General features: G+C 46.5%; 1 protein-coding gene across 1 annotated transcript in view; it reads left to right on the top strand.

Moving 5' to 3' along the window:
* The window catches only part of LOC144685393 (prostaglandin G/H synthase 1-like), a 90477-nt gene that overhangs the window by 45467 nt on the left and 19490 nt on the right, over window positions 1-25520 (top strand). Inside the window, exons 5-7 of the mRNA XM_078549811.1 lie at window positions 11364-11507; window positions 14253-14434; window positions 17843-17926. Coding sequence (XP_078405937.1) covers window positions 11364-11507; window positions 14253-14434; window positions 17843-17926 — 410 coding nt within the window. The remainder of the gene's footprint in view (window positions 1-11363; window positions 11508-14252; window positions 14435-17842; window positions 17927-25520) is intronic.

Below are 25520 nucleotides of genomic sequence, written 5' to 3'. Positions count from 1 at the left end.
TTAATTAAGATTGAAGGAGGCGATGCAAAAGAATTGCTTATCCGTCCAATATTCAATGTTCCTATTCTCAGAGGCATGAGTGTGACCAGCTGGGACACAGATGACACCCAGTTCAAAAACTTGGGGAATCAGCTGCGAACTCAGCCCAAACTTACAGATGTTGCACCTTTGTTACTCCATCGCCAACTCTCTTTTATAACTAATGAATTCTGCTGCTGCAGCATTTGGGCAGAGAGGTTGGAGAAATCATGGACTGCGCATGACATGTATTCCAGTGCTGCAGATGGAAATGGCATAGCGGATGTAGTAAGACTTCAAGGAATTCAAAAAATGCAACCAACAGACATTGTCTAAGAATTCAGGCGTGGAGCCTTTTGAAACGTACTCTCAGTACTAAAAATAACACAATGTTTGACTTTCATCTCCCTCACCCTGATGAGTAAACTAATTCATTGAAATGTAAGGAAAAAACCGAGCTGCTGCAGCAGTTCATCTCAAACTAAATATACAAAGTTACTTATTAGAAATAATAATTTTGTATCAACCCCCAGTTACTAAGTGGGTCTGGTTATGACTTGGAGGTTACTATTGCTATATTATGCTAACCACTAAGAAATCGGTGGAAACTGTTGCATGAAAAATGATGATAAGAAGTGATTCTTTGTAAGATTGTTAATGAGATTAGTGTCATCTGCCATTCTACTGCGGCCTGCTGTGACATAGAAAAATATCCGATTCCCACCAAGCATTCAGAATTGGATTAGTAGATGTAGGTACCTCTGTGTTGGAAAACAGACTGTGTTCTTCACCCCCTCAGGATGTTCCAAAGCATTTTACATCCAATGAATTACTGGTGAATTGCAGTCATGGTTATTGGGCAGAATATCGCGCCTGTTGGACGGGTATGTGCCCGACCCGAACGAGTGTAAAATGACGCGCGATGACGTCAAGCGAGAGTCCCGATGTCATCGGGCACTTGTGCGATATTTCGGTCGGAGAGAGCGTGCGCGAGTCTGCAGCGCGCCCGCCGACAATTAACAGGCCTATTAAAGTACCAATTGATTTAAATTTTTCACAGCCCGTCCAACCTTACGGTGGGCGGGGCAAGCGAAAAGGCCAAGCGGCCTTTGGATTGTTTAGGAAACGTCATGCACGGGCGGGATGAGGTTTCCAGCAGCAATTAAAAATTAAATAAAAATTTTAACATTTCATTCATAACATGTCCCTGCTCATGTAAGAGAGTCACATGAGGGGACTTTTTAACGCTTTAAAGTTCTTTATCTTTGATTTTTTTAAAAATCTTCAGCTCCCTGAGGCAGCTCTGTGCTTCAGGGAGCTTTCATTGCACGCACTCGTCTGCATGTGTGAACTTGCACGCTTGCCCTCCTCCTGCCCCAACCCAGGCAGCGCTGCAGCGCGCGTCTCACACTTAATTGTCCCGCAAGCGTGAAATTGCAGTCGGGGCCCGATCGCGGGCAGCGGTCGCTTTTGCCCCTGTCAAACCCGCCCGACGAGGGCAGACTCCTGGCCGTTAAGTTAGGCTAATGAAGAATTCCTAACTCATCTGTTTTTGGGCAATGTTCGTTATAAGGTAAAGATTAGCCTGAGACCTCCCCTCTCCAGCTTTTCTTCACTAGTGCAAAGAGATCCACCCAAAACAGACACGCAGAACCTCGATTAAAAGTCTTATTTGGAAAACAGACGGGCGGAGTTTTGAAATGCTGCCTGGGTCGGGACCCAGTGCCGGTGTGATTTAAAAATCGCGAAGCCGGAGGTTGTCCCTGAATCCCAATGCCTCCGGGACAGTGCGCAATTTTCAAAGTGCTGACAGGGGGAGGTACGGGTCAGAAGGAAAATAGTACGGTGTATCCCCTGATTTAGTCTTAGTGTCACTGTCTGCTTTCAGTGAGCAAACCCCAGCTCAGACGCATTTCCAAGCTCTGCAACAATGTCAGACTGCTATCATCTTATCTGGTGCTTAGTAATTGAGCCTGTGAATAATGTGAAACCTTAACCTCAAAATTAGTCATAAGGAATAACTAACCCTTTATGTGTGGTTGGCGCCTTGATGTTTATAGAGCAAATAAGGACTTATTTTATAAGAGCATGTCAGGGTGGCAGCGTTGGATTTTTTAAGGGCTCCACATGGTAGCAGCATCGAGAATTTTTCAAGAACACCCTCGACATGGGAGCAGCGATCAGAGTCTCTTTTTAAACCACAATGAAGTTGTGGCATCAAAGAGTTCTTAAAATGCAACTTGGTGCCTGCAGTGAAAAGCTTTGAAAACATAACATTGTGCCAGTGCTGAGACAACAAGCTGGTAAGCAGACGACGTTGATGTTTATAGCAGTGCTTAGTCAATGCTGGATGTGTGATCTCTAGCAGGGGATTGCCATGTACAGTCTGTCAGTCCCACGAGTGAGAGAGCAGGTCAATAGGACCAGCACCGGGCTATCCTCAGTCAGGAAAGCTGAGTGGCCGGAGCAGATCGATCACGGGCAAGGGAGAGCCAAGAACCATCGTGCGAATCGCGGTGAGTAAAATTGGGATAACGGTGAGTGAAATCAGGAGTTCACAGAATTAGAATCAGAATCACAGAGCCACACAGTGCAGAAGAGGCCCTTCGGCCCATCGAGTCTGCACCGACACGTGAGAAACACCTGACCTACCTACCTAATGATGAGGAGAAAGAAGCAACAACGCCATTATTTACTTTGCAGAGCATCGTGGTGCGTTTTTGCCACAATTCATCTTCATGAGCGGAGTTTGAGAAAAGCATGCAAAAGCGGCAACAATAATACTCATTGCTGGCATTACAGCAGTAGCGGAATGTGCCCTGGTGAGTAGAGGAACCACAAGAAGCTGACTGGCAACAATTTATCTGGAGCATTCCCAGGCCTCAGCAATAGCAATATTTGATTAAACAGCACAGCAGAAGGAAGGTCCAGGGAACACTGTAAAAATGTCTACAAAATTCCCAGGCTTAACTTGGAATACAGGTGACCTACTGATCTGAGTTCAACATATTTAAACAGCGTACAGAGCTATGGTTTCTTGGCTCAAGCGCATCTGAACCAGGCAAGCCAGCCATAAAGTTTGGTCTAACAGTTGGAAATGAAGGTCTGCATAGGTTAAACACATCCGGGCAAACGGAAAAGGAACAAAAAGATCTCAAACAGATTTGGACAACTTTGCAAGACTGGTTCAGAGTCAGGTTACCTGGAATTCATGTCATACCACCAACAGCTTAAACCACAGATCATCCCATCAGTCGATACAAAGATAAGGGGGCTTTCTGTGATTACTCAGAAGTAGAGTAGGCAGAGATTTGCTGAGTTGGTGATTGCATTCACTCAAATGGAAGCATTTCAGAAAGATGTGCTGGACAAGCCTTAAAGCTACAGCATTGATGAGCTACTCAAGGATAGACGAAAGTATGAAGCGATCATCACAGACTGACAAAGCTTACAGGTCTTATGTACAATCCTAACCATTGACACAATCACTAGAATACCAAACCTAGGGAGATGTGTGGAAGGTGTGGACTTCTGCATGCGCCAAAGAAATGCTCAGCATTTCATCCTTACTGCAGGGCATGTGGGAGAAAGGGCCACTGGCAGCAGCAATACAACAGAGCAAAGGCTGAAGGAGCTACAAAGAATCATGCAAAGACCCAAACACACTGGAGACGGGTGGAACCTGCGAGCTACAACAATGGCCACACCTTATCCTGTAAGAAACACACATACATGAGGTGGTTGACGAACCAGGCAACGACTGTGCTGTGCAAGACATATGATGGTGAGCACACATTTCACACCGTCAGTCTCACAAAACGCATAGATGTTAACACACCCTCAGAAGCACTTCCAAGATTCAGATAATCTGTCTTCAGAAAGTCTGTATTGGCAAATTCTACAAGACGTGCACCCACAGAAGTGGAGGGCCATGGTGAAACCGACCACTGTGAAACTTTCAGCATGTAAAGACTCAGTTATTCCATGTGCAGGATCCATTGTGCTAGAGTGCAAGAGCAACCAATCATGCTGGGTATCTCAGATATTTTACATCATGGAAACCAAAGGCCCTGCGATTGCAGGTCACGACCTCACATTGGTTATCATCCATGGAATCAGCCAAACACCACAAGGGAAATCAACATCAGAAGTTACACCTATCACTTCGGCTGACGATCTGATATCGCAATATCCAGGATGTTTTGACAGGATTGTTGGTTTTCAGGGACCCTCAACACCACACTTGCAGCAAGATGCAATTCCATCAATGAACCCACCAAGCAAGTTGCAGCCAAGTTGATGGTCGAACTGGACAAAATGGAAATGGATGGAATTATCAGAAAGGTACAAGAGCATGCGGATTGGTGCAGTTCGGTCACATGTCATAAAGAAGGACAGGACACTGCGAGTACGCCTTGATCTGAGACGTTTGAATAGAGGTTTGAAGTATTGTCCACGCAGGTCAGTACATCTAGCGGAGAAGTCTCAGGAACTGGCTATGTTTCGTACCCCATTTGGGCCATATTGCTTCCAACGACTTCCTTTTGGGCTATCTGTTAGCCAGGATCACTTTCAAGTGCATATCGATCACATTACATGCACTATACCAGGATGCGTATGTATCACAGATGATACACACTTGAGAAGAACAAAGCAAAGACCAAGACCATAACTTACATCTACTGATGCAAGCAGCGTGTAATGAAGGGCTTGTGTTCAACAGACTTAAATATGACATCAACCTCAGGCAAATCAATTTCTTTGGCTCTATTTATTCAAATGCTTGTATATGTTGTGATCCAAGTAAACTAGAGGATATTCATGCCAGGCAAACACCCTAAGATAAGGAAGATATTTGAAGATGCTTAGATCACTTTTTAATTTCTTGTCTCCTTAGATTTCCAATTCCACACAAAACTCATCTTAAAGGGAACTGTTGAGAAAGGAGAAGCCTTTTCTGCCCCACGAAGACAACCAACGTTTCATTGAAGCACTGAAACAGTCATTATCAGAAGCATTGGTATTGCAATTTTACGATCATTGGGAGATAACCACCCCAGAGGTAGACAGATCACAATAAGGTTTAGGGGCATGCATATCACAAAAAGATAAACCCATTACATTTGCTTCAAAATCCCTATCTGTGGCACAGTCCAATTAATCTAACATCAAGCAGTAAAGATTAGCCTTGGTGTTTGGAATTATGCGTTTTCACACCTACTTATTCAGCAAAAAGCTTTGTGGCAGAAACTGACCACTTGCTGCTGGGATGATTTGGAGGAAACTGTGACCAGTGCACTGCCAAGGTTGCAACATCTCTTGATAAAGATCTGATGTAATGACTGCGAGATTAGGTACAAACCTGGTAACTTGATGGTCACATCAGATACACTTGGTAGATTGTCCAATCTGGCGAAGACTTGAGGTATATTCTTAGACGTAGTGACTTGATGGACATTGAACCTGAAGATGTTCTACAAATTGACCTGATGCATTTTGCACAACTCAAATGTTGGCAACTACAAGAGGAAACTGCAAAAGGTTCTATGCAACAGGAACTCTGGAAAACCATAACCAAAGAATGGCCTGCCTCCATTCAGCATGTCGACAGAAACGTGAGACCCTTTTGGCCTGATCGGGATGAGCTAGACAACTCCTGGAGGATCAATGGAAGCAGGTCATCATACCGGACATTTTTGCGATGTGACATGCTGTAACAACTTCAACACTCACACATGGGCATAGATCAGGTGAGAAGACTTGCAAGGGAGACAGTCTATTAGCCAGTTAAGAACAATGAGATTGAAGTCATTGTTAAGAAGTGCAAGGCATGTCAAGAGAATATGCCAAGTCAGCACAAGGAACCACTTTCTACCTCATGAGGTTCCTACTCATCCTTGATCCAAGCTTGCTTCCAACCTTTTCCAGGTCCATAACACTGACTTTTTCGTAATCATGGACTATTTTACTAAATACCCTATCATCCATCAATTGCACCATACATCCAGTACAACTGTAGCACATACTTCAAGTGCTATCTTCAGTTTACTTGGCGCATCCAGAGAGATCACCTTGGATAATGGTCCTCAGTTTATTGGCAAGTCATTCCAGGATATTTGTGAGGGCTGAAATATTGATCACACTTCTTCTTCTCACTACCCTAGGTTTAACGGCCTGGCTGAAAGAATTATTCATATAGTAAAATCTCTAATTCTCAGATGTAGACAGACCAAACAGATCAAACACATTGCAGTGAGAGCAACACCTGCAAGTGCAACCATTCCAAAATTGGTGGAGTTCATTTGGCCGCCAGTGTGAACCAATCCACCTAGTCTTACCCACTCTGCTCTCTCAGAAGCTAGAGAGAGCAGCTTTTAAAAGAAACAGGGGAGGATGACCAACGTGTGTGACAGGAATGCAGGTGCAGACTGGCCTGTGCTTACAGCTGGGACAATAATTTCAAGGGGAGCAGGGCCAACAGGAAGTCCATGATGGAAGGGGCCGCAGAAGATGCCACTATCCTGCTGCCAGGGTTTACAGGCGGTGAAGCAGCTATCTCAATATGTCTGAGGTGCAGTGCCAAAGGAGGCTCCATCTCTCAAGGGAGACCTCTATCTGTCAGACGATTGGGCCTGAGATCTCCCCTAACTGTGTGGGTGGACACCCCATGCCAGTGGCTCTGAAGGTCACAGCTGCCCTCAACTTCTATACCTCTGGCTCCTTCCAGGGCTCGGTGGGTGATCTTTGCGGTGTCTCCCAATCAGCTGTCCACACTTGTGTCAAGCAGGTCACAGACGCTCTGTTCAGATGGGCATTGACCTTCATCCACTTCCGCTGTGACCAGGCAAGTCAGACACAGCGAGCCAGAGGCTTTGCGGCCATTGCTGGCTTTCCCCGTGTCCAGGGTGCTATAGACTGTACACATGTGGCCATCAAGGTGCCAGCAGGTGAGCCCGGTGCCTTCGTCAACAGGAAGGGCTTCCACTCCATGAACATGCAGATAGTGTGTGACCACAGGATGCTGATTCTACAAGTCTGTGCAAGGTACCCAGGCAGCTCCCACGCCTACATCCTCAGACACTCCCAGGTGCCGGGGCTCTTCAGTGCTCCAGTCCGGCTGGATGGATGGCTGCTGGGCGACAAGGGCTATCCCCTCAGAAGGTGGCTCATGACACCTCTCCGCCATCCAAGAACAGAAGCTGAGCAGCGGTACAATAGGAGCCACGGCACCACAAGAGCTGTGGTGGAGAGAGCCATCGGTCTTCTCAAGATGCGCTTCCAATGTCTGGACCACTCAGGGGGCGCACTCCAGTACCCCCCAGATCGTGTGTCGGTGATAGTGGTTGCATGCTGCACTCTCCACAATCTTGCGCTGGAAAGGGGAGACGCAGTGGATGAAGAAGATGTAGACGCAGTGTCTGCGGCTGCACACGATGAGTCCAGCAGTGAGTCTGAGGATGAGCACCCACAGGGAAATGCTGAGGGGGTAGACGCTGACCCGGGCATACTCCAGGGAGGCAGGGATACCCGGGAGGCTTTAATCCAACAAACCTTCAGCTAGAACAACACAGATGGACCTCCAGGACAAGCCTGGATTGTAGGCTCCATACTCGACACCTGAGTGCTAAATCTGCCTGGATGGAAACATTAACTAAGGGCCTTGTCAATAAAGCTCAATGTGATACAAATCACTCATAACATCATGGGTAACCATCCACCTGCAGAGGAAAAGAGGCTCCCTCAACCATGGTCACATGTCTGAATTTAATGATATAACAAAATGAACTTAAGGAAACAAAATGACAAAGGTGTTAAACACCACACCAACTAATCATGACCTCATTGCAGGGGCAACACAAAAACACCAATGATAAACCCGGGTGTGCCTAAGATGCCTTATGTTTACGTTTGCGGGTGCTATGTCTTGGTGCTGCCCCCTCGCTGGGAGTGGTATCTGAGCCAGCCTGCTGACTCTGCTGTCCTGTTGGCCTCGATGACCTTGGCGGCCGTCCTCTGGCTCGTGGAGCCAGTGCTGGCCCCACCTGGGAGGGAGCTGCCAGTTCCACAGCTGGCACCTCCCCAGTTGTCGCAGCCTCACCGGATGTAATGGTCACTGGCAGAGGGGCGGAGGAGCTGCCGCCCACATCCGGAGCGCCCTGAGAGGAGCCCGCAGAGACGCCAGGCAGCTGCTGCGCCAACGTGAGATCGCTTCGGACCTCCCTGCTCACTGTGGATGGTTAGGCACTGAGCTGGGATACTTGGTGCCCAGACCATCTCCCACACTGGCACTGACCAGCTGAGGTCAATGCCGATGTGAGGGCTGCAGGTCTGAGCGCATCCCCAGGAATCCCTGATGGGTCTCCTGGAGGAGCCTCTCCATGAGAGTCGCCACTCTCTCCATGGAGGACGCATGGCGCTCGGACATGAGGCTCATTGCTTCGGCGATCGCCCGCGTAGACTCCTCCACCACGGAGACCAAGCCAAGCACAGCCTCATGTATCTCCCCCAGATGCTCCCACACACCCGGCCGCATTTCCTGCAGCTGCTGCATCGCGGACGACTCCAGAGACACATCATCAGGCACCGACTGAGCAAGTGCCTGGTCCCCTGCAGTCCTCCGACTGCTGGCACCATGGGCACTCTCTGTCTCTGCCAGCTCCTCCAGCGACTGTGAAGTGCCCTCACCACTGTGCCCCGGGACACTAGCCGATGTTCTAATTCCCACCGAGGTGCTAGTATCTGCACTGGTGCCTGCCTGGCAGAGATGGTGTGACGCTGGTGAGACTTCAGGACCCTCAGGTGTGAGAGGGGGCCTCTGCTTCTCCTCCTCCCGGTCCTGCTCCGCTGATGCTGAAAGGAAGAACAAGGACATTGGATCAGTTAACGTGGAGACAATGTCAATGTGCATCCCTGTCCCCCGGATCATTATGTGCTCATCCTTCCATAAGCAATGGTCAAGCCATGTTGTAAACTTCAATCACTGAACATTCAGCACTGCCATGGCTGTTGGGAGAACAATGGTGACCTCACTGCTGGGCAAACATACCTGCCCGTGGCACCCCAGCCTCACCGACACCAGTGGACCTGGGCGCATGGCCCCTCTCCAAATCTAGGGCCTCCTGCTCGAAACGGCTGAGAATCGCTAACTGTGCTGGCCCTCCGCCAATCCTCACCCGCTCAGGGGCATTATGTGCATTCTTCTCCTGAAAAGGAGAAGAGCATTGATTAGTGCTACTTGTACCTGGACTGTCTTCACGCACGGCCCACCCCAACCAGAGTGGGACATTGTAGGGCTCCAGTGTCTCCTCACCCCGCTGCTGCCGAGCACTCACACAAAGATTCTAGGCCTGTTCCCACCCCCACCCCCACCTCCACCCCTTGACCAAATGCAGCCTACATCACATTAGGCACCACACGGTCTAACCTTCCATTACAAGGAGGCGCAAGCACGTGGAGCACAGAGGGTAGCAGATCGATCGGTGCCAACACCACCTTGAAGCCCCCCTCCCAGCGTCTCATCACCCTGACTTTGACATGTCCTGGAGTTCCAGCCCTGTGCCCAGGTGCAGCTCCTCCAGGTTACCCCCAAAACAGTCATGTGGGTCTCAGTGTACCACATGCTGCCGGGGCAGAACCCATCTCATCACCACCCTCTCAGGGTGACCTCGGCATGGGCAATATCTGCTGGCCACCAGAGAAGGACACAGGCCGTCAATGATTCAATGCAGTCACTACACTCAGACTTGGGGCAGTGGTGGGGGGAAAGCTGACCTGCTGGGCTAAGTGACCAAGGCCAACATTGTCCTCTCACTTCCTGAGAGCAACAAGTCATTGAAGCGCTTGCGACACTGGATCCAGGTGCCTCGCACCACATCGCGGGAGTTCACCACCTCCTCCACCTCCTCCCAGGCACGTTTGGTCATGTGGGGGGGGTCTCCACCTCCCGTCCTGGGGCATGAGGACCTCCCACCATGCGGCCACCTACTCGAGGAGGGCAGCAAGGCAATTGTCTGAGAAACGAGGGGCACAGTGCCCCCCTGTCCTACCCTCCTGCCCGGCCTGCTCACCAGCTGCGCCCTGGGGAGACCTCCCACTGGCCGGGATTCACAGCCTTGGAAAGGCCGCAGCAGCTTTTTAAAACAGGCCGCCCGGGTCACCACTGGACCCGGTGGTCATTGCAGACCCACCGCCGCCCGCCCACTCCCGCTGTCCCCGGGAGCCGCGATTCACGCTGGGAGGGCCTTAATTGGCCCACCCGCGTAAAATGGCGGCAAGGACCCAATCGCGGGTGGCGAAAGGGTCAGCTCTCGCACAGCCCGCCCGACAGGCCGAAGATTCTGCCCCTGCTCTCTTGCAGCTGCCCTCATCGTGGCGTGGCATGGTGCTGCAGTGAAATTCCTGCTACCCATTAAGGCAGGCACCCCAGGAACATCACAAATGCCACAGCTACCCACCCCACCTCCCCGCCATATGCAAATGTCCCTGGCCCTAGGGCTTAGAATGGGGACAGTGTTATATCTTTACAATGATATAATGATTAAAAGGTACCAATCACTCAAAAGGGATTAGGTAAACATGTTGTGGGTTCATTTATTTAAACTAGAAACAGGAACACACATATACATGGAGAGAAAGCTTGAAGTCATCAGCAGCAAGGCCACGTCTGCTGTGTTCTGCTCCAGATCAAAGTGAAACTGAGACTGGATCACATGACACACTTCCCTTCTAATGATGACACGCTGCAATCCCTTAAAGGCACATTACAACAGCCAGAGACTTGCTCAGAAGCCTCACTCTGCAGCATTTCTGGTGGATGAGCAAGTCGGGAGGAGCTTTTGGCCCAATCCAAGTATATTTGGGTTTTGCAGAGTTGCTTCCCCCAAAATGAAAACGCACAGTTATTAATGCTTTATAAGAGGTGAGTGATGGACATGGGACTGACAGAGAGAAGTTGCAGAGAAAGGTCTAACACTAGCTGGAAGGATGCAGTGGTGAGAGGTGTAAACACAGCGGGATTGAAAGAAGAGTAGGTGACTGCTGCGAGGAGGTGGGGAAGGGTGTTCGACCAGCACTGTGGTGACAACCCCAAGTAAAATGGGAAAAGCTGAAAGAAGAAGGTTACTATTTTTTTTAAGAAACAACATGTTGATGTTAAGGAAATTATGGAGAGAAGAATAAAATTCGTGCATTTGGACAACAGGAAAGCCTAGTGTTTTTTCCGTGTGAACTGAATACAAAATGATTGATTTGCTAATACCTAAGCTAACACGATCGATAAAATAAAACTCAATATATTAACTATCTCTTACCAAAATAACTAATAGTCGTGTATCTTCTTTCAACAGCACGGTCAAATTTGATCCCTAGTCCTCCAACCTACAACTCTGACTATAATTACCTTTCTTGGGAGGGATATGCCAACGTAAGTTACTTTACTCGATTACTTCCACCTGTACCAAAGGACTGTCCAACCCCCACTGGAGCACAAGGTAAGAACAATGATGTAAGTTGAACTGTTACTTTGCTCATTTAATCTTCACTCTGCTGAATAAAGACAGGCAGACAGCCTGAATAAGTGGCTTGCGTGCTTAAATTTAACACAATTAATTTGTCATGTCACAGGAAGGCACAAGGGAGTCCTATCATTTCTTCTGAGAGATAAAGGGAGAGATAAAATAAGAGAGATCCTTTTGATCCTGCCGCACATTTTTCCAAATCAGTTATGGAAAGGCATTGAAGGTGCCAGGCATTGGGTCCTTGGCCAGGGATGGCACCAGTTGGAATGAAATCAGGAGAGTAGGAGGACAGAACATCATAAATAGCTTTTAGAGTTCAGTTTGAGGGAGGGTTCCACGTTTCCACTCCCTTTGTTTGAAAATTGCATCCTGATGTCACTCTTAAAGTGTCTCGACACTATTTGAAAGATTGTGCCTCACAGAATCACAGAAATGTTACAGCACAGAAGGAGGCCATTTGGCCCATTGTGTCTGCACCAGCTCTCTGAATGAGCAATTCCCTCAGTGCCATTCTCCTGCCTTCTCCTTGCAAACATGCACATTCTTCCTTTTCAGATAACAGTCTAATTCCCTTTTGATTTCTTCGAATGAACCGGCCTCCACCAGACTCTCCCGCAGTGCATTCCAGACCTTAACCACTCGCTGCGTGAAAAAGTTTTTTTCTCATATCGCTATTGTTTCTTTTGCCAATTACTTTAAATCTGTGCCCTCTCGTTCTTGATCCTTTCAGGAGTGGGAACAGTTTCTCCCCTATCTGCTCTGCCCAGACCCTTCATGATTTTGAATACCTCTATCAAATCCCCTGTCAGCTTTCTAGTCTCCAAGGAAAACAGTCCAACTTCTCCAGTCTATCTTTGTAACTGAAGTTCCTCATCCCTGGAATCATTCCCATGAATCTTTTCTGCACTCGCTCCAATGTGTTCAATCTTTCCTAAAGTGCAGTGCCCAGAACTGGAGCGGAGCCAAACTAGTGTCCTATACAAGTTCAACATAACCTCCTTGCTCTTATACTCTATGCTCATATCAATAAAGCCTAAGATACAGAATGCTTTATTAACTGCGCTGTCAACCTGCCCTGCCACCTTCAATGACTTACGCACATCTACACCCAGGTCCTTGTTCTTCATTCGCCCACCACAAGACATTGTTTCTTTGTATCCACATTATCAGACAGTTGAACAAGAGGACATCAATTAAAATTAGTAAAAATTTGAATTTGGAACAGACCTTCGGGAAAAGACCATGATTAAAAGGGCCTCGGGATGCGATTGGTTAAACTGACATATTAGAGTGATGCTCTTAGTTTCCTGGGACTTGCCACTTTGGTGGAGGCAGATGACAAGTGATACAGGATTGGCTGCCTGGTCTGCACCCCACCCTGTTTTCCTTAAAGGAGAGCCAGTCTGATCCCTGTTGAGGTCTGTAGCCTGGGCAGAAAAGGGTTCTGCTGGCAGCAAAGAATTGTTTGGCCTAGGAGGAGCAAGGGACACTTCAGACTGTGTGTGGCACTGGCAACCTTTCTGACAGGTGAACAGGGGCCAGCATCAGTGAAGGACCCCTGCAGACTTGCTGAATGAAGCATGTCATAGTTTGGGTGGTGAAGAGAGATCATTAAAAAGACAGCAGAGAGACAGATCAGAAAGAGGCAAAAGAGAACAGCTGTGCAAAGGAGCCATGAAGTGGTAAGAATAGAATCTGCAATCGCCCTGCAGCAAAGCATTAGAATTACCGTAGATCATGGTGTATAAGTCAGCCCCGGTGTATAAGATGATCCCATTTTGACCTGCGTTGCACCTCCTTGGCGTGGCGTGAGTTGCACTCAGTTTATGAATTCTGCAATGCAGTTGTGACTCGCTGAAAATAATGCATTTCCAACATGAAGCAAAAAGGTCAAATAAATCATCTGGATAGCTCTATGTAGAAAGTATTGGACTCGTGCAGGGCCACAGATTGGTGAAAGGGATTTGAAACAAGGTACAGAGCACTGGTACTTTAGAACCAATTTCTGAATCAAAACCATAACATTGTCTTGTTACTTTCTCTAAGTTATATCCTGCTTTGTAATAATCCCTGTTCTCCATGCACTGTTCATGTGTTGCTGGTGATTACCAGCATGTCTCTGACTTGTGTTGTCATTGAAATATTTAATGATTTTGATGTTAATACTGAAAGCTTATCCAGAAGAGAAGGGAAGACGGTAGTAATGTCACTAGACGGTAGTAATGCAGTAGTAATGTCACTGGACTAGTAATCCAGGGGCCCAGGTTAATGCTCTGGGGACATGGGTTCAGATCCCACCCCGGCAGCTGGTGGAATTTAAATTCAAAGAGTGAAATCTGGAATTGAAAGCTCATCTCAGTAATGGTGACCATGTACCTACCATCGATTGTTGTAAAAACCTATCTAGTTCACTAAAGCCCTTGAGGGAAAGAAATCTGCCGCCCTTACCTGGCCTGGCTTACACATGACTCTAGATTCACAGTGATGTGGTTGACTCTTAACTGCTCTCAGAAATGAGCTAGCAAGCCACTCAGTTCAAGGGCAGTTAGGGATGGGCAACAAATGCTGGCCTTGCCAGCGATGCCCACATCCCATGAAAGAATTAAAAAAACATGCAGTTGTCTACAGGGAGATTCTATACCAGTGCATATTGTAGGATAGTAATGGACAGTTTGTTAAGGCTATATGAATAACTAACTTTACTGTGCTACTTTACAGGGTACACGGAATTACCTGACGTAAAACAGTTAGCTGAGAAGTTTCTATTGAGGAGAAAGTTCATTCCAGATCCTCAGGGGTCAAATCTGATGTTTGCTTTCTTTGCTCAGCATTTTACTCACCAGTTCTTCAGGACAGATTTCGATAGAGGTCCAGGGTTTACAAAAGCTCTTGGCCATGGGGTAAGTGGAGATATTTAAAGGGATTAATACACATAATGCTCTGACCATAGGGAATATCTGTTTGTAGAACTGAGGTTTTGAAATGTTCGTTTCTCTGATAGCTCCCTCACATTGTTATGTGGAAGGTTTTTCTATCATGACATTACTTGGAGGATTTCTGATTTTTCCAAAGTACAATTCGTGTACTTCCAAGAAAGTTGGTGGAACTTTCAGGGTTTTTTTATATGACAAGTGCCCATATGTATTCTTGTTTGCCTTTCTTCAATCTGCAACATATTACAAGAGAGTTTTGTTCAAGACAGCCAGTTAACATGAACCATCCTGCTATTACTTAGGGTGTCTATGCAAAGTAGGTAATGTGAGAAAGATTCAGGATTGAGCTAAAGATAGTACAAGAAATCTTTATTATGTACTTCACACAAAAGGAACTACGGCAAACTGTCAATCAACTAAGACCACACAATGGAGCATATCAATGTATAGAATGACTAACTAACAGGTAATTGCACCTTATCTGTTTACCCAAGACCACATACTAATAAAACAGAATAATTGGCACCTAAAGGGCCAGGATTTTCCAGGCCTGCCATATTCGTGGGCGGGACAGGAAAATCTGGAGAGTGGCCAATTTTGGCCGCCCTCCAAATTTTCCTGTTCTGCCCAAAGCCTCAATGTCCTGACTAATTTATAAATCAAATAACCTGACCTGTGTGTCATGGACACCTGGACTCCAGTAGCAGTCTTGATATTTAGTTAGCAAAGTTTTTTATTTTGGAAATAGCTCAGGCCCCACCCTGATTAAACAGATGAATGGTGCCACCCCAACACCCCACCTCTCACAAGATGGAAGCAGCCAGGTGAAAATTTACCCCAGTATTTTCCGACTTTTACTAGGTTTCACCAGAATCCTAACATTATGTCAATTATTCTTTCACCTTTTTGTCTTTCTTAGGCTTTGAATCTAGGTGAGCATAGTGACCATTAATGGATACCTCTAACCCTTTCTTAGGCATCATGTTTTATTACAAACAATCCCAATATAACCAAGGGTTGAAGTAATGATTCAAAGTTGAGTGAACGAGGCATGAGAGAAATATGCAGTTCTCTCCAGGGCTATTCACAGTCATGCACTGAGGATATTTTTCCATGATAAAAATAGAATCCCTATGGACTGTCCTGTCAATTAGAAAGCTCATTGAACAGGTTTTTTGCTTTTAATCACACGCAGTATTTCAGTAAATGGTAGTAAAAGCATAAACAGTAACCAGCAGCACTTAAAATCCACCCATGGCTATCAGCACCATAAACTGAAAGAAAACAACTGACATTCCTTGCCTTTAGTGCACAACGTTCCACATTTGTATTAGTCTGTTTTGTTCAATCACAGCGAGATTCACTGAATCTGATAGATTCCCAGAGAATGTGTCTTGTTATGCAACCATTCTGTTCTGAGACTATTTGGTTACTCATTAGATAGATTTAACATTTGTTTTTGTTATGCTTTAAAGTACAAGCAAGTTCCTTTTTGCATTGCACATACCAAGTTAAAGAATTTAACAGTTCAGCAGCATTTATGTAACGTATATCGTATCATTTCACTCCCAAGGGGCACCGATGTGTTAAAGTCAGATCATCTGATTGCTGTGTCTTCACAAGGTCTTTTGAAAGCTATTGGCTCTCAGGTTCATCTGAGATCAGATGTCAAAAAGGAAATGTCTGGCTTGCTTTATTTTAATATTTAAAACAAGAAGTGTGGCACTGAAATTAGAATGTACATCACAGTATGACATCTGATTAGATTATGGATTATATTATATCAAATTTAAAGCTGTAGAGTGTAATGATTAATAATGAATTCAAAACTTGGATATAACTTCTGCCATATTTACAATTTTCCAATCATTATTCACTAATTTGATTATCCAAAAGGATATAATGAGGGTTTTAGGTGGCTGGGAATCATTGTAAGCCCTGAGGCTATGGTTACAATAACAACTTATTTATATTCCAGTTCTGTTTTCAGTAGTTTGTGCTGTGGGGTGGTTTGGGAGACTGATGACAACATCAGAACAATTACACTTGTACAAATCCATTGTGACACAGTGGCTCATATGTTCAAACCATGGGTGTATGACAAACAAGTCTAATTCTGCCCTGGGTTCTTAGTAAGAGTTATAAAGTGCTTGATTTTCCAATCCCTCATGTCTAGGTATGCCAAGGTTCATTTTAGTACTTTCTAAGAATGGCTCATTTAGCACAAACTGGACTTCTGATCTTAAAAGTTCCTGATCTTTTTGGCTCAGTGCTGCAATAGACAAGTCATTCACCCCCTGAACAGTCCTTCCAGTGATCATAATCTAACAGCAATATTGATCTCCATGCTATTCTAGGGGCAGGATTTCCCGGTCGGCGTGCAGGGGGCGGGGCCCGCTCGCCGACGCGTAAAATGACACGGGCGGAGCTCCCAATGTCACCCCGCATCATTTCCATTTTCAGGTTGGTGGGGGCGCAGCCGAATCAGTCATACGCCCGCCGACCTGTCAACGGCCAATTGAGGCCATTTAAAAAGTAATTGCAGTACTTGAAGGACCTGCCCGTCCAACCTTAAGGTTGGCGGGCAGGCCGGGAGCCCTGGCGGGCTTCAGAGAAAGCATCAAACCTCATCCACGGGCGGGATGAGGTTTCATGTAGGTTTTTAAAAATGTAATAAAAGCTTAACTAAAAGTGATGGACATGTCCCAACTCTTGTACAGTGTCACATGAGGGGACATGTCAGGGAAATTTTATTTTTGTGCATTGACCATTTTTGAATTTGGCGCCGATCTCCCTGAGGCAGCACTTAGCCTCAGGGAGATCTGTGTGACATTTCATGCACATGCGCGACAGAGCGCACTGCCAGCTGAGGGAATCCCCCCGCCCGCACAGGGAGCGCATAGCACTTCCTGGCGGATGTCACGCTGGGCAGGTCTTAATTGGCCCACCCACGTAAAATGGCAGTGCGCCCCCGATCAGGGGTGCCGATCGGAGGTGCGCCTGCCCGCGTCCACTCCTGAACTCCCCCCCCAATAGGGGGGTGAAATTCTGCCCTAAGTTTTTTATAAAACTATTGCTTATGCATGCAACCTCATCTCCTGTCAGAACAGTCCTGAGAGAATTAAATGACATGAATAATCCACCCCTTTATCATAATTACCTAATTATAAATTGCTTTGGTAGTTAACATTGGGGAAGTATAACCATTAACTGCAGTTGAAAACAATAATTTGTGTTCAAATTGCCGTGTACGTTCGGGAGCAAATCAAGTTTAATATGAAAACGTTGTTCAAGAAACTTAGTTTATTAAGTGAGTTTGAGTGATTCTGGTTGAAAAACACTTGCCTAAAGTTAAAGTGCTTTCATGTTACCCAGGTGGATTTGAGCCATATTTATGGAGGCTCTCTGGAACGACAACATCACCTGAGGCTTTTCAAGGATGGGAAACTCAAATATCAGGTAACTTGCTAAAACCTTTTTTAAAGAATTTATCAAAATCCTGATGTTTGGGACTTCTTGTTGCAGATTCACCAGATAAAATTTTTAAATGAGGTGCAATTTGATGGCCTAAAGTATTGGAGCACCAATTTGGTGACACCATCTAAGAGCAGCTTCAATCTCCTGTGCCACTATTTTGCCGATTTTGGAAGCACTTGAGGAAAATTGAAAGACTATTTTTCCCTGAGGCACTCCTGCATGCAGATGATGGTTGGGATTTGATAATTTACAAACAAAATGCATGTGAATTGATTCATTACAGATTAAGATGTAGGGCGGGATTTTCCAGTCCCACCGAAGTCAATGGACGTTTGAATGGCCCTACCACGTTTCTGGGTCCCGCTCCCACCACAACGGGCTGTAAAATTCCGCCTAGGCTTCTTTTGCTAAAAGTGGCACTACATAAACTGGTGTCCTACATCTTTCTGAGTTTGAAACATTTTCACATCACTTTTATTAAAGAATAAAGACTTGTATTGGTATAGCGCCTATCGCACACAACATTGGTAGCAATTTTCAAACTTGGATGTACAGTGAACAGAACAATGTTTCAGCCGCCTGGTGTAGTTGATCGGTGGCCCATTCGATATTGGTTGGGTTTCATTGACGTTGAGTCGGGGAGCTGCCAACACTAATCACAGTCTTTATAGGCAGTTTGTCGTTTGGCTGGGCCAGAAGTCTGGCAGGGTGGCAGCTCCCAATAGGCCTTCAGTACCATCTTAAAAGAGAAGGGCTGAAGTGCCAGGATTGGGAGAGCATAACAACAACTTATGTAGTGCCTTTTGCATTATAAAATGTCCCAAGGTGCTTCTCAGGAGCATTCTTAAACAAAATATGAACTGAGCCACACAAAGTGATGTGAAGTCAGATGGCGAAAAGCTTGGCCAAAACAATAGGTTTTAAGGAATGTTTTAAAGGAGGAAAGCGAGGTAGAGAAGTGGGGGGGTGGGGTGTAGGTAGGTACCTCCAGAGCTCCAGGCAACTGAAGACATGCCCACCAATGGTGTAGCAATTAAAATGAGAGATGTTCAAGATGGCAGCATTACAGGAGTGCAAACATCTTGGAGGATTTTGGGAATGGAGGAGATTTGAGAGATAGGGCGGAGTGAGACCATGAAGAGATTTGAAACCAAGATAAGAGTTTTTGACGAGCAGCTGATGTTGAGCAGCAAGGACAGGGCAAATGGGAGTCAGGACACAGGGAGTGGGATGAGCTCAAGTTTACAGAGAGCGGGATGTGGGAGATCAGCCAGGATTGCGTTGGAATAGTCAACTCTAGAGGTAATAAAGGCATGGATGAAGGTTGCAGCAGCAAATGAGCTGAGGGTGGGGCGAAGTCGGATGATGTTGAGTTGGAAATAGGAAGTCTTAGTGATGGCGTGGATATTGAATATGCAAACATCAAAGTTAGGAGCAGGAGTAGGCCATTCAGCCCCTCAAGTCTGTTCCTCTATTCAATAAGATCTGATCTGATTGTGGCCTCATCTCCACATTCCGCCTACTCCTGATATCCTTTGACTCTCTTGTTAGTCAAGAATCTATCTACCTCTGCCTTAAAACTTTTCATTGACCCTGCCCCCACTGCTGTCTGGGAAAGAGAGTTCCAAAGATTCACAACCCAGAAGGAGAAAACAGAAAAACTGGGAAATAAGAATACTGGTCCCAACTGTTTTTTGCTTCTGGGAACCCCCAAAAGAAAAAGATTCTCCTCATCTCTGTAGTAAATGGGAGACCCCTTATCTCTAAAACTATGTCCCTTAGGTCTAGTCTCTCCCACAAGGGGAAACATCCTTTCATCATCCACCTTGTCAAGTCCCCTCAGGATCTTATATGTTTCAATAAGATCACTTCTCATTCCTCTAAACTCCAGTATGTGGTGAGAAGCTCATTTCGAGCTGAAATATGGCACCAAGGTTGTGAGCTGACTGGTTAAATCTCAGAACGGTGGTTTATAGGGGCATGGAAAACTGATTCTGCACCTACAGAAGCAAAGAGATCAAATATTGGAAGCCTTTGAGGCTTAAAATGCACAAGTGTCTCTTAATACAGCTGAGGGTGCCTTTAAAGAATTCTGGAAGTACTGCCTCCTGACTTTAAGAAGCCATGGTCTGTGAACAGGTTAAGGAACTGACAGTAACAACTGACATTTGAGCTACGTACGGAGGCAAAGGTCATGGTTGAGATTCTAAATGAGCACTTTGCACCTGCCTTTACCAAGGAAGAAGATGCTGCCAAGGTCATAGTGAAAGAGGAAGTCTTTGAGAAACTGGATGGGCTGAAAACTGTTAAAGAGAAGGTGCTAAAAGGCTGGCTGTATTTAAAGTTGGCTAGTGACTAGGATTGGATGGGATGCATCTGAGGAAATTGTGGAAGGACCGGCCATAATCTTCCAACCCTCCTTTGATATGAGGTTGGTGCCAGTGGATTGGAGGATCGCAGTTGTTACACCCTTGTTCAAAAATGGGTGTAAAGATAAACTCAGCAACTACCGGCCCGTCAGTTTCACTTCACTGGTGGGAAAGCTTTTAGAAACAATAATCGGTAATAAAATTAACGCTCACTTAGACAAGTAAGGATTAATTACAGAAAGCCAGCATAGATTTGTTAAAGGCAAATTGTGTTTAACTAATTCGATTGAGTGCACCAACGAAGTAGCAGAGGGCTGACGATGGGAATGTGGTTGATGTGGTGTGAATGGACTTTCGAGATCATTTGATCGTTTGCCAGACTAATGGAATAAAAGGAACAGTGGCACACAGATACAAAGTGGGCTGAGTGGCAGGGAACAGAGTATTGGTGAATGGTTGTTATTCAGATTGGAGGAAGGTATACAGTGGGGTTCCCAGGGGTCAGTACTAGGAAAATTGCTTTACACAATATATATTATTGACTCAGAACTGGGTGTACAGGGGACAATTTCAAAATTTGCGTATGACGCAAAACTTGGAAATGCAGCGAACACTGAGGAGGATAGTGATAGACTTCAGGAGGGTATAAACAAACTGGTGGGATGGGCAGACATGTGGCAGGTGAATTAAACACAGAGAAGTGCAAAGTGATACATATTGGTTTGAAGATCGAGGAGAGGGAATGTAAACTAAAGGTTACAATTCTAAAGAGGATGCGGAAACAGGGATCTGCAGGTATATGTGCACAAATGATTGTAGATGGCAGGCAGGATGGGAAAATGGATAGAGAGACACAGGGGAACCCAGGATTTTATAAGCAGAGGCATAGAGTACAAAAGCAAGAGATTTGTGGTGAGCCTTTATAAAACACTGTTCAGCTTCATCTTGAGGATAATGTACAACTCTGGGCACTGCACTTTAGGAAGGATACGAAAGCTTTAGAGTGGGTATGGAAAAAAATAATGAGAATGCTTTCCAGGGTGAGGGACTTCAATTACGTGGATAGATTGGAGAAGCTGGGGTTGTTCTCCTTAGAGGAGAGAAGGTTGAGAGGAGATTTGATAGAGGTGTTCAAGATCCTGAGGGGTCTGGGCAGAGAAGAAAGAAAGAAATTTCCCATTGGCAGAAGGGTCAAGAACCAAAGGACACAGATTTAAAATGATTGAGAAAAGAATCAAAGACTACGGAAAGGTGAGCAAAATATTTTTACGCAGCAAATGGTTAGGATCTGGAATGCGCTGCCTGAGAGCATGGTGGAGGCAGGCTCAGTTGCGGCTTTTAAAAGGGAATCGGATGAGCACCTAAGGGGAGAAACTTGTGAAAAGGTCAGGGGAGCGGGACTAACTAAATTGCTCTTACAGGAAACCAACACAGGCTCAATGAATCAAATGGACTCCTTCTGCACTGTGACCATTCTGTGATTCCATGGGAAGACAAAAGTGGTGTCAAGAGTTTTAATGAAGTCATTTTAGCCTGATTTGCAGATATTAGTGAGGCCCCCAACTGTTTCCCATGTCAGCTCTGGCCTCCTTAGTTAAAGACAGCCTGAAAATCAGATCAGGCAGCCCAGCATCATTAAAATGTCAACCCTCCACATGCTGTTCCTGTCCATTTTGAGTCAAAACATTCCCCCCATTGATGTCAAAGCTTATGTTTAAGTTTATGAGATCAACATGACAGAGATGTGCATGAGATTGGGATGGAGAGTTGAGGTGGTGAGCTATAGGTAACAGCTGCACTTGTGGCTGAGTCACCTAGTCTGCATTTGTTTGCCCCAACTCCATTCCTTAGGGAATGCTTCAGGTCTGAGAGGAAACAGCAGCATTCAGCATGTGCAGCTTCTATAAACAAGCCAGTGTAATTGAGACAGGTTAACAAAAGAGCTAGGATTTGTCCCGCAAGGTAACTATGGCAACCCTATCACTGTGCACACCTTATGCCAAAAAATGATTTCCTTTCCCGATATTAATGTTAACTGCATTATAAGCGTATGCGCAAACATGCCAGATACTTTCAAAATTTAGGAACATGTTTGGGATCAACTTTCCTCTTTGTCTTTCTCTTGAATTAACTGTTAGTGAGGTCACAGGAATGTTTATCCTTGCAGCATGGGATTTCTGAGAATGCGGTTTTATGAGCAGCAACAGGAAATTAAATACCTGATCCACTGCCACTACATAAAATAATAAAATACATTCACTCTCGCAGTCTGCCATTCTTTCATTGTGCAGAAAAAAAAAGGCTTTCTCCAAAATCCAAACACAGTAGTTTCGGAGATGTTGACTGTGGTGACAGGAAGGCCGGAGCATACCCCTTCCGACCTTTGTGATCCAGTTGCAGGCTTCAGTCGCTGCTTCCTCGTTAGGCCTGACCTTCTGGACTTTTTTGAGGGTGTAACTGGCAGAATAGATAAGAAGGAACCAGTGGATGTGGTGCATAGATTTTCAGAAAGCTTTTGACAACAGCCCACACAATAGGTCAGGAAACAAAATTAGAGCACGTGGGATTGGTGGGGGGGAATGTACTGGAATGGATTGAGAACTGGTCAGACGGACAGAAAACAGAGAGTAGGAATAAATGGGTCATTTTCAGGTTGGCAGGCTGTGACCAGCGGGGTACTGAGATAAAGAGGAGTTTCTTCATTCAGAGGGTGGTGAATCTTTGGCATTCTCTGCCCCTGAGGGCTGTGGAGGTTCAGTCATTGAGTATGTTCAAGAAGGAGATCGATAGATTTCTACATATTAAAAACATTGAGGCACTCGGGGATAGTTCAGGAAAATGGTATTAAAGTAGAAAATCAGCCATGATCTGATTGAATGGCAGAGCAGGCTCAAAGACCTGAATCACCTATTCCTGTTCCCATTTCTTATGTTCTTATGACGATCATCATGCACAGCTACTCCAGCATGCTCAGGCTGATGTTGTCACAGGGCCCTACTGAGGTGTGAGCTGTGTGACGTGTGGCTCTTTATGCTCCGTGGTCACCCTCTCCTCCTCCCCCTTCACCGTAACATGCGACCAGTAGCTGCTACTACAATAAGGCTGTTTGACAGAGAAACTTGTCTGTATTCTACTCCTTTCACAGTGGTGGTGATATTTAAAAATCTTTCCCTTCATCAAGCTTGTCAATTCCTGGAGCAAAATTAGTGCATGTGGCTAAAGATATATTGTCAATGACCGCGCCTGTGGCTAGTCAGTGATTTCTATTGAACAACGCGGATGTACATGATGTAAAAGAGTGGGTAAACTTTACTGAATTCAGGTACTTATCTAACTGATCAAAGCAGCATTAGAAACAGAAATAGTCCCGGGTTTGATTTGATTGGGTCTATTTCTCATGCATGTTAGGGCCTGGATTTTCATCCTCGAATCGGGGAGTGGGAGTTGGGAAAATTGGCAGCTCAGCCCAACCAGCTCAGGGGAAGGTGCCCACAAACACGGGACCTTCGCTGCCGTGGGTTGGGTGTGGGCTGGAGTTGGGCCACACCCAACCCAGGAAGGAGTTTGGAGGCAGCCACAGGGGGTTTGCTGGGTGTGTGGGGGGGTGGGCTGTTTAACAGGCCCTCCTCAGGCCTGTGGGACTTTGTCCCAGATCAAATCAAAATACTCAGGGCAGAATTTTACATCCTGTGGGCAGCCGGTCCGATCGGGTGGAAAGTTTCGGGCGATGACGTTGGGTGAGCATCCCCGGGTCATCGCGCACTCGTTGCGATATTTCGATCGGTGGGTGCGGGAGCCGCACCCGCCATTGATGAACAGGCCGCTTAAGGCCATTAACAGTCCAATTGACGGTGGCTTTTCATACCCGTCACATGGGCAAAACCTGGCAGGCGGCCAGCCGACATTTTCAATACCCTCATCCTCGGGCGGGATAAAAAAGTTCAGCAGCATTGCCAGTGTGAGCAGTGAGAATTTTGGAGATAGTTTGCTGCTTATTGGCACTTGGCAGCCTCATCTCTCCTCAGGGCTTCAGTCTTAGCATTTCTAGGCTTCATTTCAGGACTCCTTGCTGCCTGCAAGGCCCCTGGAGGATTCAGACCATGTGGACCCTTCCAGGTATCAGGCAGCCTTCCCTTACCCTGGTAACGGGGATTGTGGTCTCCGCTGGAGGCACCTCCTCTGAGGAAGAAGAGAGGGGCAGAAGGGAGAGGAGGCCGGGTGTCCCAATGCAGCTCCCAGGGGAGGGACCTGTGGGAGGAGAGGCGCAGGCACAAGGGGCACAGGGCCAAGGTGGAAGGGGCCGCAGAAGACGCCACTCTCCTGCTGCCAGGGTTTACAGGCACCGATGCAGCTACCTCAATATGTCTGAGGTGCAATGCCAAAGGAGGCTCCACCTCTCCAGGGAGACAGTGACCTCCATTTGTCAGATGATTGGGCCTGAGATCAGCTCCAACTGTGTGGGTGGACACCCCATACCAGTGGCTCTGAAGGTCACAGTGAAGCTCAACTTCTATGTCTCCGGCTCTTTCCAGGGGTCAGTGGGGGATCCGTGTGGAGTCTCCCAATCAGCTGTCCACAGATGCATCAAACTGGTGACTGAAAGTCATTCAAGCGGGTCCTGACCTTTATTCTTTACCATATGGACGAGGCCAGCCAGACACAGTGAGCCAGAGGCTTCGTGGCCATTGCTGGCTTCCCCCGTGTCCAGGGTGCTATAGACTGTACACATCTGGCCATCAAGGCGCCAGCAGGTGAGCCCGGTTCCTTCGTCAACAGGAAGGGCTTCCACTCCATGAACGTGCAGATAGTGTGTGATCACAGGATGCTGATTCTACAAGTCTGTGCAAGGTACCCAGGCAGCTCCCACGACACCTACATCCTCAGACACTCCCAGGTGCCGGGGCTCTTCAGTGCTCCAGCCCGGCTGGATGGATGGCTGCTGGGTGACCATCGGCAGGTCTGGGATGGGCCAGGGAACGAACCGCCAACTGCGATCGGTCCCTGACTACGATTTCACGCTAGCCGGCCAATTAACGACCAGCCAGTGTGAAGTGTGCGCTGAAACGCTCAGCGTTGCCGGGATGGGGGGTGCAAGAGGAGAGCAGGCGCTGATGTAAGCTTGGGGTGTGGGTGAGCGCTGAAGGAAAGCTGCCTGAAGACAGAGAGCCGCCTCAGGGAGCTGAAGACTTGAAAACAGTTAAATAAAG

This window comes from Cetorhinus maximus, chromosome 10 (genome assembly GCF_964194155.1).
Source record: "Cetorhinus maximus chromosome 10, sCetMax3.hap1.1, whole genome shotgun sequence".
Taxonomy (NCBI): Eukaryota; Metazoa; Chordata; class Chondrichthyes; order Lamniformes; family Cetorhinidae; genus Cetorhinus; species Cetorhinus maximus.
Note: the sequence above shows the minus strand (reverse complement) of the source record. Positions and strands in the feature narration are given on the sequence as shown.